We start from the raw sequence: 16829 nt of genomic DNA, 5'->3' as shown, positions 1-16829 counted from the left end.
AGCATCGCGGAAGAACTGTCATATTAATTATTAATGTTATTTTGAACCGTTACTGAGACGCGAGCGGAATATTTGTATTCTAGTGTCAGTTGAGGCCACCAGGGCAAGAAGGGCTAAATTGTGCATTTTTTCTTTATATGCATCCTCCCACCTTTTTAGGCTCACTTGCAGTCACTGTGTTGCCGCATTTTCTGGCCTCCACCTGATTCGGCCTGAGCGGCCGCACTCAGCTGCTGTGCTGTTGTGTTTCGTCCGGCAGGCAGCGGGGCTTTCGGGCGAGCCGCCACCAGCTCCAGTCACTGCTGCAACATCTGTCCGACCAGATGGAGACGGGTCACCAGGAAATCGTGGTGACTTCGCTGGAGGTCTCTGCGGAGCTGTGCAGGTGAGCTGAAGGAGGCGAAAAGAAAGAACATGCTTTATGTTTCAATGTCAGTTGCCTCCACTTACACGGCCAAAGTGGACGATGCGCACCTTAATTCCACTCACAATTTTCAATGTCATCATCATCAGCCTGATTACGCCCACTGCAGGGCAAAGGCCTCTCCCATGTCTCTCCAACTGACCCTGTCCTTCGCCAGCTGCGGCCACCTTATTCCTGCAAACTTCTTAATCTCATTCGTCCACCTAGCTTTCTGCCGCTCCTTGCTACGCTTTCCTTCTCTTGGAACCCACTCCGTTGCTGTAAAGGAGCAGCGGTTATCTTGCTTCCGCATGACATGCCCTGCCCAAGCCCATTTCTTCCTCTTGATTTCGATTAGGATTTCAGTAACCCGCGTTTGTTCCCTCACCTACTCCGCCTACTTCCGATCTCTTAATGTTACAGCTATCGCTTTTCTTTCCATATCTCGCTGCATTGGCCTTAACGTAAGCTGAACCCTCTTTGTCAGCCTTCACGTTCCTGCTCCGCAGGTGAATACCGGTAAGATACAGGTGTTTTGTACTTTTCTCTCGAGGGACATTGATAAACGGTTATTCATGATCTGAGAGAACCTGCCATATACGCTCTATCCCATTCTTATTCTTCTAGTCATTTCCCTATCATGATCGGGATCAGTGCATCATGAATTCAGGAAGGCGTAATTGCAGCTGAATCTAAGCAGTAGCCAATGTAATCAGGACATAAATGAGACAGCGAGTATCACAGCAAGAGGACATCCTGCCAACAGCAAAAAAGAAAGCAAAGACACCCTTAGGAGCAATGAAAAGTAGGAAATCAACTGGTCAGGATCATGTAACAGCAGATCTGATGCAGGACGGAGGGATGATTGTGCTAAAAAAAACTCGCCACCTTGTATACGCATTGACTTATGACCTCGACAGGAAAACATGATGTCGTAAGGGATGAGCTGTGGTTGGACGAGGGAGGAGTGGTCCATGAAAGTTGCCAGAACAGGTCATATCGAGCGTAGTTACAGTGACGACCATGAACCGCGGGCGTAAACTGAGTGATGATTGCTTGAGAATTCGATGCCACGTAGATTTGCAGATATTCCGCTATCTGCAGGAACAAGCGAATCGTGTCAATATAACCAGAGCGATGCTACTGACACGCCTAGAGGAAGGCGCGGCTCGCTGCCGCACATTTATTTCGACAGGAAATCATGATGTAAGGGATGAGCTGCCCTTACGCGAGTGAGCAGCTGTCCAGGAGAGTCACCTTGACTACCATCTGCTGCAGGTGTAAGCTGAGTGATGATTGCTGGAGCATTCGATGGTGGGTAGATAAAAAGACATCCAGCTATCTGCGCGAACAAGCGTATGATGATAAAGTAACGCAGAACTATACGATTCAGACGCCCAGGGCAAGGCGCAGCGCACTGCCGTTCGTTTACATCTAGAGGAAATCATGATGTCATGAAGATGACCTTCCCTTGCGCAAGAGAGAAGTTGGCCAGGATGGTTGCTAGAACAGGTATTATCCAGCGCACTCACCTTGACTACCATCTGCTGCAGGCGTAAGCTGAGTGATGATTGCTGGAGCGTTCGATGGCGCGTAGATATAAAGACATCCAGCTATCTGCACGAAAGAGCGTACGGTGTTAACAAACGCAGAACTATATCGTTCACACGCCCAGGGCAAGGCGCGGCCTGCAGCCGTCTGTTTACAGTGTTACGTGCTTGCACGCACGGGGGTTTATTTACGGACGGGATCGATAGAAGCAGCACGGCGACGAAGCCTACAAGCTTCCTTCAGCTTTTAGGGCGGAAGCCTTTAATGTCTCATCGTTGTAAGCAGCAGTTGTCGACAGAAAATGTCACGCTTTTCAATTGGTGAAAACGGTCGTGACGTCACAGTGCGCGAATTCCAAACGGGGCCAATTGCACTTTGGCTAGTAACCATACAACCAATTGAAGGGATCGTATAGTGATGCTCCAAGGAAGTGGGACTGAGCTTAGTTAATTGTTTAATTACCCAATTAGCGTAGTTAGCTTTACTAGTCAGGCCATATAAATAAATAAAATCGATTAACAAATTGGTCGAGCTCAGGAATCGAACCCCGGTCTTCGGCGTGAGAGACGAGCACGCTATCCACTCCGCCATGCCAGCTCGATGGTTCGGAATGAACAAAGGCGCGTCTAGTGAATACGGTGTCTTCACTCACTCTCATCCTCCTCCATTCCCTTCCGGCGAGGTTTAGGTGTCCACCGACAAATGAGAGACACATTTCCTTTCCTCAAAAACCAATTTACCGACGAGCGAGGCGTAGAACAGAATGGGCGATGGCCTTCTATGGACTCCTTGGCAGCGTTGCAAGACGCTGTCGCGTTCCACTCTTAGGGGCGAAGCTTAACATCTTAACCACACATCAGTGACCACACTTTAGGTCAAATAAGTGCCCCCCTGAATTTTGACGGGTGTCCACCGAGATATGTGAGACAGTTACTGCGTAATTTCCTTTCCTCAAATACAATTTTCATTTTCTTCATTACGGCTCCTCTTTATCTATCTTCTTTCACTCCCAACTCCCTTCCTCTACGGTGCGGTTCAGGTGTCCACCGAGATGACAGAGAATTACTGCGCCATTTCCTTTCCTCAAAAAAGCGTTGCGTTCAAAGGGCAAGGCATCGCGCCGAACAGGTGGTGGCGTTCCATGGACTCCCTGGCAGCGCTACAGCGCGCTGTCGCGGTCCACTCCTAAAGGCGAAGCTTAAGCGTCATTAATTGGCAGTTAATTAGTATTCAGACATTAATTAGTAATTAACAATTAATTAGTGATTTGCCATCACTTAGTAATTAGTATTCAAATATATGTGACGCCACCAGTGCCACAGAAACAGCGAAGGTGGTGCGGAAAACGCTTCCGCCTCTACCCACTTTAGACAGTCAAAGTGCCCTCTGAATTTTTTTTCTCTTCCTTTTCCTCAACCGGTCAGTCCTACCGTTGATCTTCTGCTTCCTCTGTCGATGGTCTGTGAAAGCGCGTGACATTTCCCTCCTCGCAGACGAAGCCCGTCGGGCGAGTGAAATAGAACGTCTGGGATGAAATCGCTTGAGGCGGGCTACATGCACCGCCTGAGACTGCCGTGACCGTCGACCACTAGCAGTTAGGCGTGCTATGACGTAATTAAGGTCGCTTATACAGTCTAACACAACAAATGGTCCTGTGTAGTGGGACTGCAGTTTCTGACACAGACCACCCTGCTAAAAAAAAGTTCTCTGATGCAATAACCTCATAGAGGCCTCATCATAGAATATCACCCAATCTGTATGATACAGTCGAACCCCGCAATAACGAAACCGCCGGGGAAGGAAAACCTTTTCGTTGTCGTGAGAATTTCGCTGTCGCGAAAATGGACAAACAAGCACACCCATTACCTTCCAGAACCAAAATTTAATGAAAAAAGTCGCTTATTTTGCTCTGCTTGACATTGCTGTGCAGGAGCTTGACGACTCTGGCTTCGCAGCTTGATAAGCTATGCATAGCTTCGTCGTCGTCGTGGTCGTCCAGAAAAGTCCGGATAACATCGAAAGCATCAAGCACATCACGCGAGCTTACTTGCGTAACTTTCCTGCATCCAGGACGATGCTGCTTCAGCGTCGACGCGCGCACACTCCCCTGACAACTCTTTGGCGACGATTCAGTGCCGCGCTTTAAATCGACTTAGCCATCCGGCGCTCGCCTTAAAGTTCTCGTGCCCCAGAATGCACGCGAAGTCAATCGCCTTTTGCGGCAGAAGGCTTCCAGACAAAGGCACCTTGTTCGCTCTCTTGTTCAGGAACCACTGAAATACGGCTTTGACCACGCCTTCGTAGACCGGCGTTGCCAAAGTCTTGTTCAGAGCGCGCGCGCCGTTCTGGAGTGCCGCCATGCTGCCATTCTTTGATTTCAGAATCGTAGAAAGTGAGTAAAGAAAAAAGAGGGTTCCTTGCTCTTCCCCGGTTGGCTGGCGGTGTAGTCACGTGAAACGTCACGTGCGTGCGTAGTCGCCAACAGACGGGCTAGCAAAAAGCCGCTTTCAGCGGGCAAAAAAAGAAATTGCTTTGCTATCATCATTACCGAACCAACCGAAAGAAAAACAAAAATGGCTGCGCCGGTGCTTGTTGGCAGGTGAAATGAATGGGCCCGACTTGTCGGATGAGTGTGCTGCTGCAGTTTTGCCCATTCTATGTTCCCGACTGGCTGATGTGCCGAAAAAATGTTGCAGATCACTACCTCAAACTTTCGTTAGTGCGGGACTGCTTTTTAAAAACCCTTCGCTGTCGAGAGGGGACAAATGCTTTGAACCCTATGGGAGTTCGCCGGCGGCGCCAGAATTTTTCGTTGCCGCGAGAATTTCGTTCTTGAGGGCTTTCGTTATTGAGGGTTTCAAATGTATATCATAACTCTATGATGACTGTATGATCGCCTTTATCATTCATTTCTCCAATCGCGCTGCGAAGCTGTGCTAAAGGAGTTTAAGAAAACAAGAGATCAAGTAAACGCGGAACTTAAGCGTGCAAAGAATGCCTATTATGCAAACCTGTTTGCACATATCAACAGACAACGGCCTGGCGCTGCATGGAAAATTATAAATAATGTCCTTGGACGTAATAGCTCCCGTTCAATTCCAAGAACAATTACCGTAAATGGGTGTGATTTGAAAGATCGTGATTGGCAGAACACTTCAACCACTACTTTGTAAACGCTGAAACACCAATTTGTACTCCATCAGACACAGTTTCCCTGGCTTATAACAGTGTTGAAAGCATATTTCTTGATCCTACTAATGAAAACGAAATATACAGCACATTCATGGGTCTAAATAACAGTAGGTCATTAGATGCTGACGATATTCAAATTAAACCCGTTAAATACGTATTAGAATTGCTAACATCTCCTTTAGCTCATATTTTCAATCTGGTACTTGAGTCAGGTATATTTCCCACTGCTATGAAATGTGCAAGGGTGTCGATATTATACAAATGAGGTGATCACAATCTAGTATCCAATTACAGGCCAATTTCCGTACTCCCAGTGTTTTCCAAGGGATTAGAAAAGCTAATTTTTTCTCGTATTACGAACTTTATTGATAAGAAAGAAATTTTAATAAACTCACAGTATGGTTTCAGGAAGGGTCGCTCGACTGAGGCTGCTTTGCTAAGCCTGAAGGAAATAATTTTGGAAAATATTGATAATAATGTACTGACAGCAGGAATATTTATTGATTTCAGCAAAGCGTTTGACTCCATCGATCACAGTATTCTCATTAATAAACTTTCATCTTATAGAATACGTGGAACATATTTGGCTCTACTGCAATCTTACCTGGAAAATAGGCACCAGTGTGTATGCATCAGTAACAAAAGGTCATCTCTCTTACCAATAGTATGTGGCGTACCACAAGGAAGCGTTCTGGGCCCCCTTTTATTTAACACATATATAAATGATATTGTTAACATTGACACCTCAGTTCGATTTGTAATCTATGCCGATGATAGTACCCTACTTATTTCTGCGAATAATATCAGCCAACTAGTGTTAAGATCTAATGATGTCCTCACTAAACTCTCAACCTGGACCAAAGCAAATAAAATCAAGGTAAACCCAATTAAATCCAAAGCCATTATATTTCGAGCTTATAATAAAGAAGTTACTCCCCTAGATCCACTCATTTTCCAAGACCAGCACATAGAGATTGTTCATGAGCATAAGGTTCTAGGTGTATACTTCTCTTGGCATCTTAAATGGGACACTCATATAAACCATATTTCTAAAAAACTCTCTGCTGTTACTGGTGTAATCTCACGCTTTCGCACATTGCTCCCCATAAGTGCTAAAATGCAAATTTACTATGCTCTGTTCCTTTCTCACATTAACTACTGTACTCTAGTATGGGCAACAACAACTAAAACAAATATGAACAAGCTCCTTGTCTTGCAAAGAAAAATTATTCGTTTCATCGTAAACTTAGAACCAACGTCAAATTTGCAACCCATAATAACATCACTTAATATGATCCGTGTGGATAATATTTATGAATATCGCTTGTTGCAATTAACTTATTTCGGTTCGGCAGGTATGGGTAATTTGTTGGTAAAACTTGCATCTCTTGAACACCGCAATGCAATAGTAAACACTAGATGCACTGACACATGGTCCCTACCACATTTTAGAACAGACTACAAATTACAATCCTTGGCTCATAATCTTCCCGTTTTTCTCAACAAATATAAAGACACTGTTGGTTTTAGTCCTAAGCAATTGAGAACCTACTTCGTGCAAATGTAATCTATCCATAAATGTGTTCTTACTTTAAATATTATACTCACATTCACAAACTTTCTGCCTTGTTGAGCTTTTTCCATTGATGTTATTACTTATCAACTTTTTTGTTTTGTCTTCATCTCGTGCTAGATTGACGAATGCATTGTATAACACTTTTAATGAACTTTTGAAATTTGCTGTTTGTTCCTGCCATGTTGTGTACTGGTTTCCTGGGCCTTTATCAAGCTGTATGTACAGCTTTTAGCCCAGGCGACCATCCACTTGTTGGAAAATAAATTTGATTTGATTTGATTGATTGATTTTACAGAAATGTATGACATTTGTATGATAATTGTCTATGATTTGTATGATAAGTCTATGATACTTGTATGATAAAATGTATGAGTTTATTGCATCATACAACTTTTTTCAGCAGGGCGCGCTTGCGTAGAGGTGTCCGCAACCACACAATGTCGCCAGGAACATAAGAAACTTCTTGATGTCGGACGTCGTAGCGCTTCTTAGAACGCTCTTGAGCAGATAAATTTCGAACGCGGGCAAGCTTGCGATCTTCTTCAGCTCTGCAGAGCGTGGTCGCAAGAGAAGGCTCATCGTGGATGAAAAATGGTAGTATGGTGTCGAGGCTACAGCGAGGCGAGCGAACATAGAGCAGGTAGAAGGGGCTGTAGTCAGACTTCTCATGCTGCGCTTTGTTGTATGCATGAGTAATGAACGGGAGGACGCCATCCCAGTCCTTATGATCTGTAGCGACGTACATAGCAAGCATGGTGGTGAGCGTCCTATTAGTGCGTTCTACCACACCGTTCGTTTGGGGATGATATGGCGTGGAGTGGCGAAAACTGTAGGTGCGGAGGCGGAGAAGTTCTTCGACAATGTCCACTGTGAATTGGCGTCCACGGCCACAAATGAGAACTGCAGGAGGGCCGTGCCGAAGGATCATGAATCGAAGTAAGAAATTAGACACTTCGGACGCAGTGGCGGCTGGTATCACGGTTGTCTCACAATAACGGGTTAAATAGTCTACGCATACAAGGATCCATCGATTTCCTTTAGAGGACCGTGGGAAAGGTCCAAGAAGGTCATTGCCAACTTGCTCAAACGGGTGTGTTGGAGGTGTGATTGGCCGCAGTTTTCCCGGTGGACTCGAAGTCGGCAGCTTAAAGCGCTGGCACTGAACACAGATGGCCACATAGTGCTGGATTGGTGAACGCATGTTAGGCCAGTAAAATCGTTGTTTCATACAGTGCAGTGTTCGGGCCACTCCCAAGTGCCCAGATGTGGCGTCGTCGTGCATCATTTCAAGAACTGTGATGCGTAGGCTTTCTGGCACGAAAAGAAGCATTCATGCACGCCCAGAAGCAAAATTCTTCTGATAAAGCAATCCCTAACGAATGCAAAAAGTATTCTTGACAGAATCTTGGGCGGTATCAAACAAAGAGGTTAATGTTTTGTCTTTGCGTTGCTCTTTTCGGAAAACTCGAAGATTGGGGAAGGCTTGTGAAAGTGAAGACAAGTACTCATGAAAGTTGTCTGCGTCGTTATCAGTCGTTTGAAACGGCAAACACGAAAGGAAATCAGCATCTGAGTGTTTACGGCCGCTTTTATGCACCGCAGTAAAATTAAATTCTTGTAGGCGCAAAGCCCATCGAGCGAGCCGTCCACAGGAGTCACGAAGATTCACTAGCCAGCCAAGGGAATGATGGTCGGTTACGACGGTGAAAGCATTCCCGTACAGATATGAGAAGAATCACGAAAACAGCGAAAACAACGGCGAGACATTCTTGCTCAGCAACCGTGCAATTTCTTTCGCACTTACTCAATGAGCGGCTGGCATATGCTTCCACGTGCTGATCGTGGCCATGGCGTTCTATAAGTACATCGCCGATACCGATACCACTTGCATCAGTGTGTACTTCAATTGGTGCTGATGGGCAGAAGTGGCGTAGGATGGGGCCCGAGGTCAAAAGAAATTTCAGATGACGGAAAGCTGCGTCACATTCGCTGGTCCAATTGGACGGTGCATCTTTATGCAGCAAACACGTAAGTGGGTAAGCGATATCCGCAAGCCTTGCTATAAAGCGTCGAAAGTACGAGGACAGACCTAAAAAGCTCTGGAGCTCTTTCACTGATTGGGGCACAGTAAAACTGTTGACAGCTTCAATTTTCTTTGGATCTGGTCGAACACCTCTTTTATCGACTAAATGACAAAGAACAGTTGTTTCACGGTTCTCAAAATGACATTTCTTGGAATTTAGGATAAGACCAGCTCGTTCCATGCAACCAAGCACGATATCCAGACGCCTGTTGTGCTCACTAAATGTTTCGCCAAAAATTACAGCGTCGTCCAAATAACATTTAAAAAAAAATTGCCACTTTAGTCCACGCAGGAGTGTATCCATGAACCGCTCGAATGTTGCAGGCGCATTACATAATCCAAAAGGCATAACGTTAAACTCATGAAGTTGGTTGGTTGGTTTATGGGGTTTAACGTCCCAAAGCGACTAAGGCTATGAGAGACGCCGTAGTGGAGGGCTCCGGAAATTTCGACCACCTGGGGTTCTTTAACGTGCACTGACATCGCACAGTACACGGGCCTCTAGAATTTCTCCTCCAAAGAAATTCTAGCCGCCGCGGCCGGGATCGAACCCGCGTCTTTCGGGTCAGCAGCTGAGCACTATAACCACTGAGCCACCGCGGCGGCAAACTCATGAAGTCAGTCTGGTGTTATGAATGCCGTTTTTTCTTTATCTGCAGTGTGCATGGCGATTTGCTAGTAGCCTGATCTCAAATCAATAGAAAAAAAGTATGAAGCTGAGCGCAGACAATCAATTGCGTCATCTATACGTAGAAGCGGGTAGATTTCGTTCTTAGTGGCCGTATTGAAGCGACAGTGATCAACAGAGAACCTCCATGTGCCATCTTTTTTCTTAACAAGGATATCCAGAGCTGCCCAAGGACTGGAAGATTCTCGAATTATGCCTCGCTTTAGCTTCTCTTGAACTTGGTCATCTATTAACTTACGTTTTGTGGCTGAGACTCGATAGGGCTTCTGGCGTATAGGTCGTGCGGAGCCGGTGTAAATCGTGTGATGAATACGACTGGTAGGCAGCGGCGTGGAATCGTCCTTGGCAAAGTCAATCGCGAACACGTGCTTCAGAAGTAGTTCCACTAGAATGCGACGCTCGGTTGGGGGAAGACACTCATTAATCATAGCCCTAAGTGGGGTCTCCATATCTCTTTTCGCGTGCTGCTCACTGACAGAGCTGGTTAACGCCGCGACGGAACCTGATACGCCTTCCTCGAAACGGGCGAGTTTGAGGCCCCGAAACAGCACAGCTGGCTCTTCAGAGTGGTTGACTGTCCACAGGTCGGTACGGCATCTGACCACGGGAACGACGCAACGAGGCATGATGATACTCTTCTCAGAGCAGGCGAGTGTCGTAGGCTCTACTACAGCTTCAATAGATTCGCTCCGATTGTGAATAGAGGAAACCCGCACGAATGCTGGAGATAAAGCTGCTGCAATAGTGCCTTCATCCACCGCAAATTCTCCATAATCAAGTGTCAAGCTATCCACATGAGCTGAAAGTAACGAAGAATTCAAAGCAATCTCTCCCGTACTACAGTATAAAGTTGTACCACACTCTTGCAGAAAATCAGTCCCAAGAATCACATCATACGTCGACCGAGGCACCACTGCGAATTCTGTTCTTTAACGTTAGACCACCAATAACAGCATGCGAAGCACACACACACCAAGTGGAACCAAAGGTTCACCACCGACACCACGGAATAACGCTGCCTGGTCACCACTAAACATTACTTTCCTACCTAAACGGTTCTTAAACCTCAAACTCCTAACGGATACGGTAGCACCAGTGTCCACAAGAGCCATTGTTTTCACACCATCAATAAACACTTCCAGTTTGTTCTACAACATAAACACGGGCAGAGGTATATAGGACGTCATCGACTCGCCGACGGCCTCACCTCCATCGGCCGCGCCTCGTAGTTTCCCGGAGGCGGAGGGGAAGCACGACGTCGAGGAGAAGGTGAGCGCCGCTGGCGCTGCGGTGGCGGCGTCACACTGCGATCAGATGCAGGTGATGAACTCCGCAAATTTGTCGAGTGGTATGCGTACCATGCGGTCATAGTCGGGGATCGCAGCTGTTCGATGTGCAGTTGTTCATGAATATTCGCCGCAGGGCCGGTTGCCTTGAGCAGTAGGGAAACGACAGCAGCAATATTTAGGTCCGGCAATGCCACACCTGTACCAGAAAGGCTGAGAGCGCCAGCGACCGCCATAAGAGTCCTGGCGAACAAAGTCGCGACGTTGGTTGCAGCCAGGCTCTCGCTGCTGACGAACACGTCTTCAGGGTAGGTAGGCCTCCTTTACTTCGGCTGGCGGCCGTAACGTTAGGCAATGTTGTTCCGATCGTCCATAGGCAAAGAGCCGCTAGGTTGAGCGCACGGAGTCGACAGGCCGGCAACATCTGCCCGCGATGCAGAACTGTGCAGCAGGCATTCCGTACGGCAGAAGGTGTCCGTGGATCTGGACAATTCCTCCCGCACAATCTCTCGTATCATATCAGCCATAGATGTGGAGGACAGGCTTCAACACAGGCTATAGAGGTGACACTGGCCAGTCTTCCGAATTTAGGAGTGATTCGACGCAGCTTTAGAGCTTCAAATGTTCTACAATGTTTCATAACACCGTCTGTCGGGCTAGTTGGTTGCGATCCATATGTATCAGCAGCGCGAACACAACACAGGAAGAAGAAGGAGAAGAAGGTAAAGAGCGCTTTACTTCCAACTTTTATTTGAGCAAAACTGAACCCGCACTTATATACACACAACAGGTAAAATCCCACCATGGGGAGTAATCAAGGCGCGCGATCGAATTGGAACCAACACCGTGTCCAGGGCATCAAAATGATAACTACAGTCGCACTATACAAAGACTTCCATGAAATGAAGCACGAATGACATGCGGAAAAACAAGACAATGTAAAAACAGGGTTGAATGTGCGCAAATGGAAAAATGGGAAAACAGAGTTGAGGGTGCGAATTTTGCTAAAAAAAACCCCTAAAAACATGAGAAGGCGAGACACGGTAAAAAGGTAAGCGATGCGAAGGGATGAGCGCCAACAATTAACACGGCTAGAACGAAAATGCAGCGTGCAAATAAAAACCAGGTAAAATCAGGTAAAACCAGAAAGAAAAGATGATTTCTTTTTCAGATAATGAGATGGAAGGGGTGCTTACGCAACCTTCCTTGAGCCTTGAGATGTAGGTAGCTTCAATGATTTCGCGCGTTAGTTGGTTTTTGTGTTTCTTTAAGACGGTTGCTTTCTTAAAATGAGGAATGCATTTCTTTTGGCTGTCACATACGCGGCAATGGGCGGGCAGGTTCCTCAACGGTGCCCCAGTTAGATCCTTCCTATGTTCTATTAACCTTTCGTTTAAGCATCTTCCTGTTTGGCCTATCTAAGCCTTACCGCAAGCTAAAGGTATAGAGTATACAACACCCTCCGCACAAGGCACAAAAGATGCGAAGTACTGAAAAAAAAACGGGAAAATTCCGAAAAAAAAACGTTTTTTCCGTTTTTTTTCGGAGCGGTTGGAAAAAGTAGTCAAAATTTCTGCGGTGAAAAAATGTAAAGAAATAAAGTTTACGCAACACGCAGTGCCGAATGCGAAACCGAAACATCGAACGTGAAACCGAAATGCGGATCGACGGCTGATCAATCGCCATCGTCAGCTCCGCCGTCGGCGAAGCTTCGTCGGCTGGATACAGTTTCGCTTGTTTTGTACTCTTTTGGCTTTTCTTCGCACCCCTGTGCAAACTGTTGCGGAAATCCTCATTTATAACCGTGTTGGAGCGAATTCTGCAATGGTACGACCACTTTCCAACGTGTGGATGCACTTCACGGTCGGGGAGACTATTGGCGGGAAACGGGGACCCGCAGTCTGTAAGTACTGCAACAGCAGCTATGCTTTTCCCAATGCCACTCGCCTTTCTGGGCACATTGCTCAGTGCGTGAAATTCCCAAGAGAGGAAGTGACACCGCGAAGCCACTCTCGCAGCCCTTCATGTAGCAGTCGTAGTTCAAGCGGAACTCATGGCGTAGTAAACAGCACAGCGAGCAGCGCAGCGTCAGCGAGTGGAAGGGTGACTCAGTTCGTCGACACGATGACACCTCAAGCGCAGAAGAACGCCGATAAAGCGCTGGCAAAGGCTATATATGCTTCGAACTCTCCCTTCACCTTGGGTACAAATGACTATTGGGTGGCTGCATTTAAAGCAATCAGACCTTCTTACAAGCCCCAACGCCGGCACAGCTTGGCTGGACCATTACTCGACGCAGAATACGAGGTCGCTACCGTATCAGTGAAAAAGTCCATTGAAAAGGCTTCATGCATCACCCTTGTCACAGACGGCTGGACAAACGTCGAAGGAGAATCGGTTATAAACTTTGTGCTGTGCACACCATCGCCACTGTTTTTCAAGTCAATCAACACCGTCACAAACAGGCATACCGCGGCCTACCTGAAAGAAGAAATCTGTGCAGTTATGGAATCGGTCGGTAGCTCAAAGGTAAAGGCACTGGTAACCGACAATGCCAGTAATATGAAAGCAGCATGGACTCTTGTTATCGAGCGATTTCCTCACGTTACAGCGATTGGTTGCGCCGCACACTCTCTGAACCTGCTGATGAATGATCTACTTACACTTGGCACAATCCAAGATGTACATAAGCAGGCGAAAGATATCATCAAATATGTTAAGAAAGCTCACTTGGTGTTGGCCACATTCAAGGAAAGGCAGGCAACAAAGTACAGCAAAGGTGTGAGCTGCAGCCTAAAGCTTCCGAGCAAGACGAGATGGAGTGGTGTCTGTCTCTCCTTTGAAAGCATTTTGCGAAACAAGGAGGTTTTGCAGGAAACTGCTGTAATAGAGAACGTGAAGTTCGACAAGGCTCTTAGGGCTGTCGTTCTGGACGAAGAAGAGTTCTGGGTTGCATTGAAATCATGCCATACTTTGCTAGAACCCATTGCAAAGGCTACCAAAGCCGTAGAAAGTGACCAAGCACTGTTGTCGGACGTCAAAAATTTGTTTCACAGTCTAGCAGAGGAGATTTAAACGAATCTGCAGTGCTCTGTTCTTCTGAAGAATGAACGGGATCTCGCAGAAAAAGCCTTAAATACACGCAAGGCGTTTACAGTTCGACCCATACACTGTGCAGCAAACCTTCTTGACCCAAGATACAAGGGGAAAAACTTGACTGACGAGGAAGTCTTGTCAGCGTTTGACTGGATCTCTGAGCACAGTAAGCACATGAACCTCGAAGTCGGAAAAGTGTACTCCGACGTTGCAGAATACAGGACCAATGAAAGCATATGGTCAAGGTCCGGAATATGGGCCTCTGCTAACCACATGCGGCCTTCAACGTGGTGGGAGGGAATCTGCACCACTAAAACGGTGATGCCTCTGGCTCGAAACGTTTTACAGATTCCACCATCATCAGCTGCTTGTGAGCGAAACTGGTCCGACTTCGCCAACATTTATACTCTGCGTACGAACAGGCTAAGTAATGACAAGGTGCAAAAGCTTGTTTTTGTGCACGCACATCTCAACATGATGAAGAAGGCTACAGATGAAGCCAGTGATACTGACTCCGAATAAGTTGTATAAGTTCACCTTTTCACCGCCTTAGTCAATGTATCCAAAGTTGAAGCAATGACGAAATAGCAGCCGCAGAAGAGGCATTAGAGTGTTTTTTGTTATAACTGCCATAACAGTTCCACAATGTCACGCCTACTTACAGAGAACAGACCGCTTTTGCTGGATGCTTCTATAATTCCTTGAATCTGTTCAAAAGCGTAGCTTTTTGGGCTTGTTGGTGCATGATCATAGCGATATAATAGCGCAGAGTAGGACAGGACACACGAAGAAGACACGAACAACACGAGCGCTAATTTCCAACAAAATTTTTATTACACACATGCAACATATTTAACACCAAAACCACGTCATCACCTGTGCTGTCAGTAACGTTGTCTGAGAAACGATAGCTCCTTATCCGATAAAACGATAGAAGGAGTGCTTATACATGTCTCTCTCGAAGAATTTATCCTCTCTGCTTCAATTATTAACCGCGTGGTCATGTCCCTACTTTTTGCAAGGACAGAAGTTTTCTCAAAAAAATGGTTTGCATGTTTTTGATTCGCATAAATGAATGTGATCAACAAGTGATTTCTCTTTCCCGTTCTTGACGTCGCGTGCGTGTTCCATTAATCGTTGATTGAGGCATCTCCCTGTCTGGCCGATGTAGTGGCCCCCGCATGATAACGGTATTTTATACACGACACCTTCAATGCATGACAAAGAGCCATCGTCAGCATGTGTTTTCAGAACTCCCTGAGAAAATCTTGTACGCACAGGATGGATGAAAGTTTTAAGGAGCAGACTAAAAGGCTGACTGATGCTGGGTACCCCACCGATGTCCAGGTGTCTGTTGCCGAGAAGCTTTTAAGAAAACTGAATGAAGATAAATGTCAACAGGCCCCGATGCACGGTGAAAGGAAGCGCTTTATTGTATTGCCATATCTGCACAAGATTTCTCATAATCTGAAAAGGATTGGAAAGGATTTTCGGCGCCAAAAAAACTTGCCTCGTTGTGGAAGATTGGGAAAAGCAACAGCAACAGAACACGTGGGTGCACGACTCGTCATCAGAAGCCGTACGTGTCATGCATTGAAGGTGTCGTGTATAAAATACCGTTATCATGCGGGGGCCATTACATCGGCCAGACGGGGAGATGCCTCAATCAACGATTAATGGAACACGCACGCGACGTCAAGAACGGGAAAGAGAAATCACTTGTTGATCACATTCATTTACGCGAATCAAAAACATGCAAACCATTTTTTGAGAAAACTGCTGTCCTTGCAAAAAGTAGGGACATGACCACGCGGTTAATAATTGAAGCAGAGAGGATAAATTCTTCGAGAGAGACATGTATAAGCACTCCTTCTATCTTTTTATCGGATAAGGAGCTATCATTTCTCAGACAACGTTACTGATAGCACAGGTGATGACGTGGTTTTGGTGTTAAATATGTTGCATGTGTGTAATAAAAATTTTGTTGGAAGTTAGCGCTTGTGTTGTACGTGTCTTCTTCGTGTGTCCTGTCCTACTCTGCGCTATTATATCGCTATCTTCAATCTGTGATATCCTTGCACTTGTTTGTGAAAAGGCAGAAAGAATTTCTTTTTCTTTTCTGTTATTTGCATTATGAAAGTTATGGCTCTTGACATTGACAATAAACTGTTGTCATGCGCAAAATAAATTTTGTTTTTTTTTCCATTTCTTCCAAATTTTCGAAAAAAACATGAAAAAAACCGTTTTTTCCCGATTGTTCAAAATTTCCTGAAATTTTGCGTCTCTAGGTACAGCTACTCTTCTTTTTCTTTTTATTAACTTTGTTGCACAGGCTTGGCAGGCGCAGAGGGGCTGAAAAGACTACGTCTACGCCTGCTTTTCTGCCAGTTTTCTTCAGATTATGCGAGATTTGGTGCAGGTATTGCAGAACGGCGACCCTTTTGTTCCGCTGTCGCGTATCATCCGGGGTTTCACATTCATGCTTCATACTTATCAGGACTTTTTTTGCTACAGACGAAAGGAGAGATTGCGGGTATCCTGACTGCGTCAGCCTCAGCACTTGGCTCGAAAAACTGTCCTGCATTCTGTGTTCACAAGATTTTGTTAGTGCGTTCTTAAAAGCTTACTTCACAATGTTCCTTTTAACAAGTTTTGAATGGGCTGAATCGTAAGGTAGGATGGGCTTATTGGCTCTTGGTTCAAATAACCAGCACACATGGTTCTCTCCGAAAAACAACTTTAACTCTAGAAACAGCATGACGTTTTGTTCTGGGAATTCATGAGTAACTTCAAGAGGTGATACAGTATTATTAAAAGTGTGGAGGACTTGAGTTGCTACTGTTTTAAAGGCTTCAGTGTCGCAATCTAAGAGGACCAGGAAGTCATCGACGTACCGGAAAATTTTGAGAACGCTTGAAGACTTGAGCTTGTTCTTCAAGGATCTGTCATGCATA

General features: G+C 45.9%; 1 protein-coding gene across 1 annotated transcript in view; it reads left to right on the top strand.

Annotated features, from left to right (window-relative positions):
- The window catches only part of LOC149367623 (uncharacterized), a 225783-nt gene that overhangs the window by 183051 nt on the left and 25903 nt on the right, over nt 1-16829 (top strand). The window contains exon 11 of the mRNA XM_089556426.1: nt 260-385. Coding sequence (XP_089412552.1) covers nt 260-385 — 126 coding nt within the window. The remainder of the gene's footprint in view (nt 1-259; nt 386-16829) is intronic.

Source organism: Amblyomma mixtum, chromosome 1 (genome assembly GCF_055824585.1).
Source record: "Amblyomma mixtum isolate Tamu chromosome 1, ASM5582458v1, whole genome shotgun sequence".
Classification (NCBI taxonomy): Eukaryota; Metazoa; Arthropoda; class Arachnida; order Ixodida; family Ixodidae; genus Amblyomma; species Amblyomma mixtum.
This window is presented reverse-complemented; position numbering and strand designations above follow the sequence as displayed.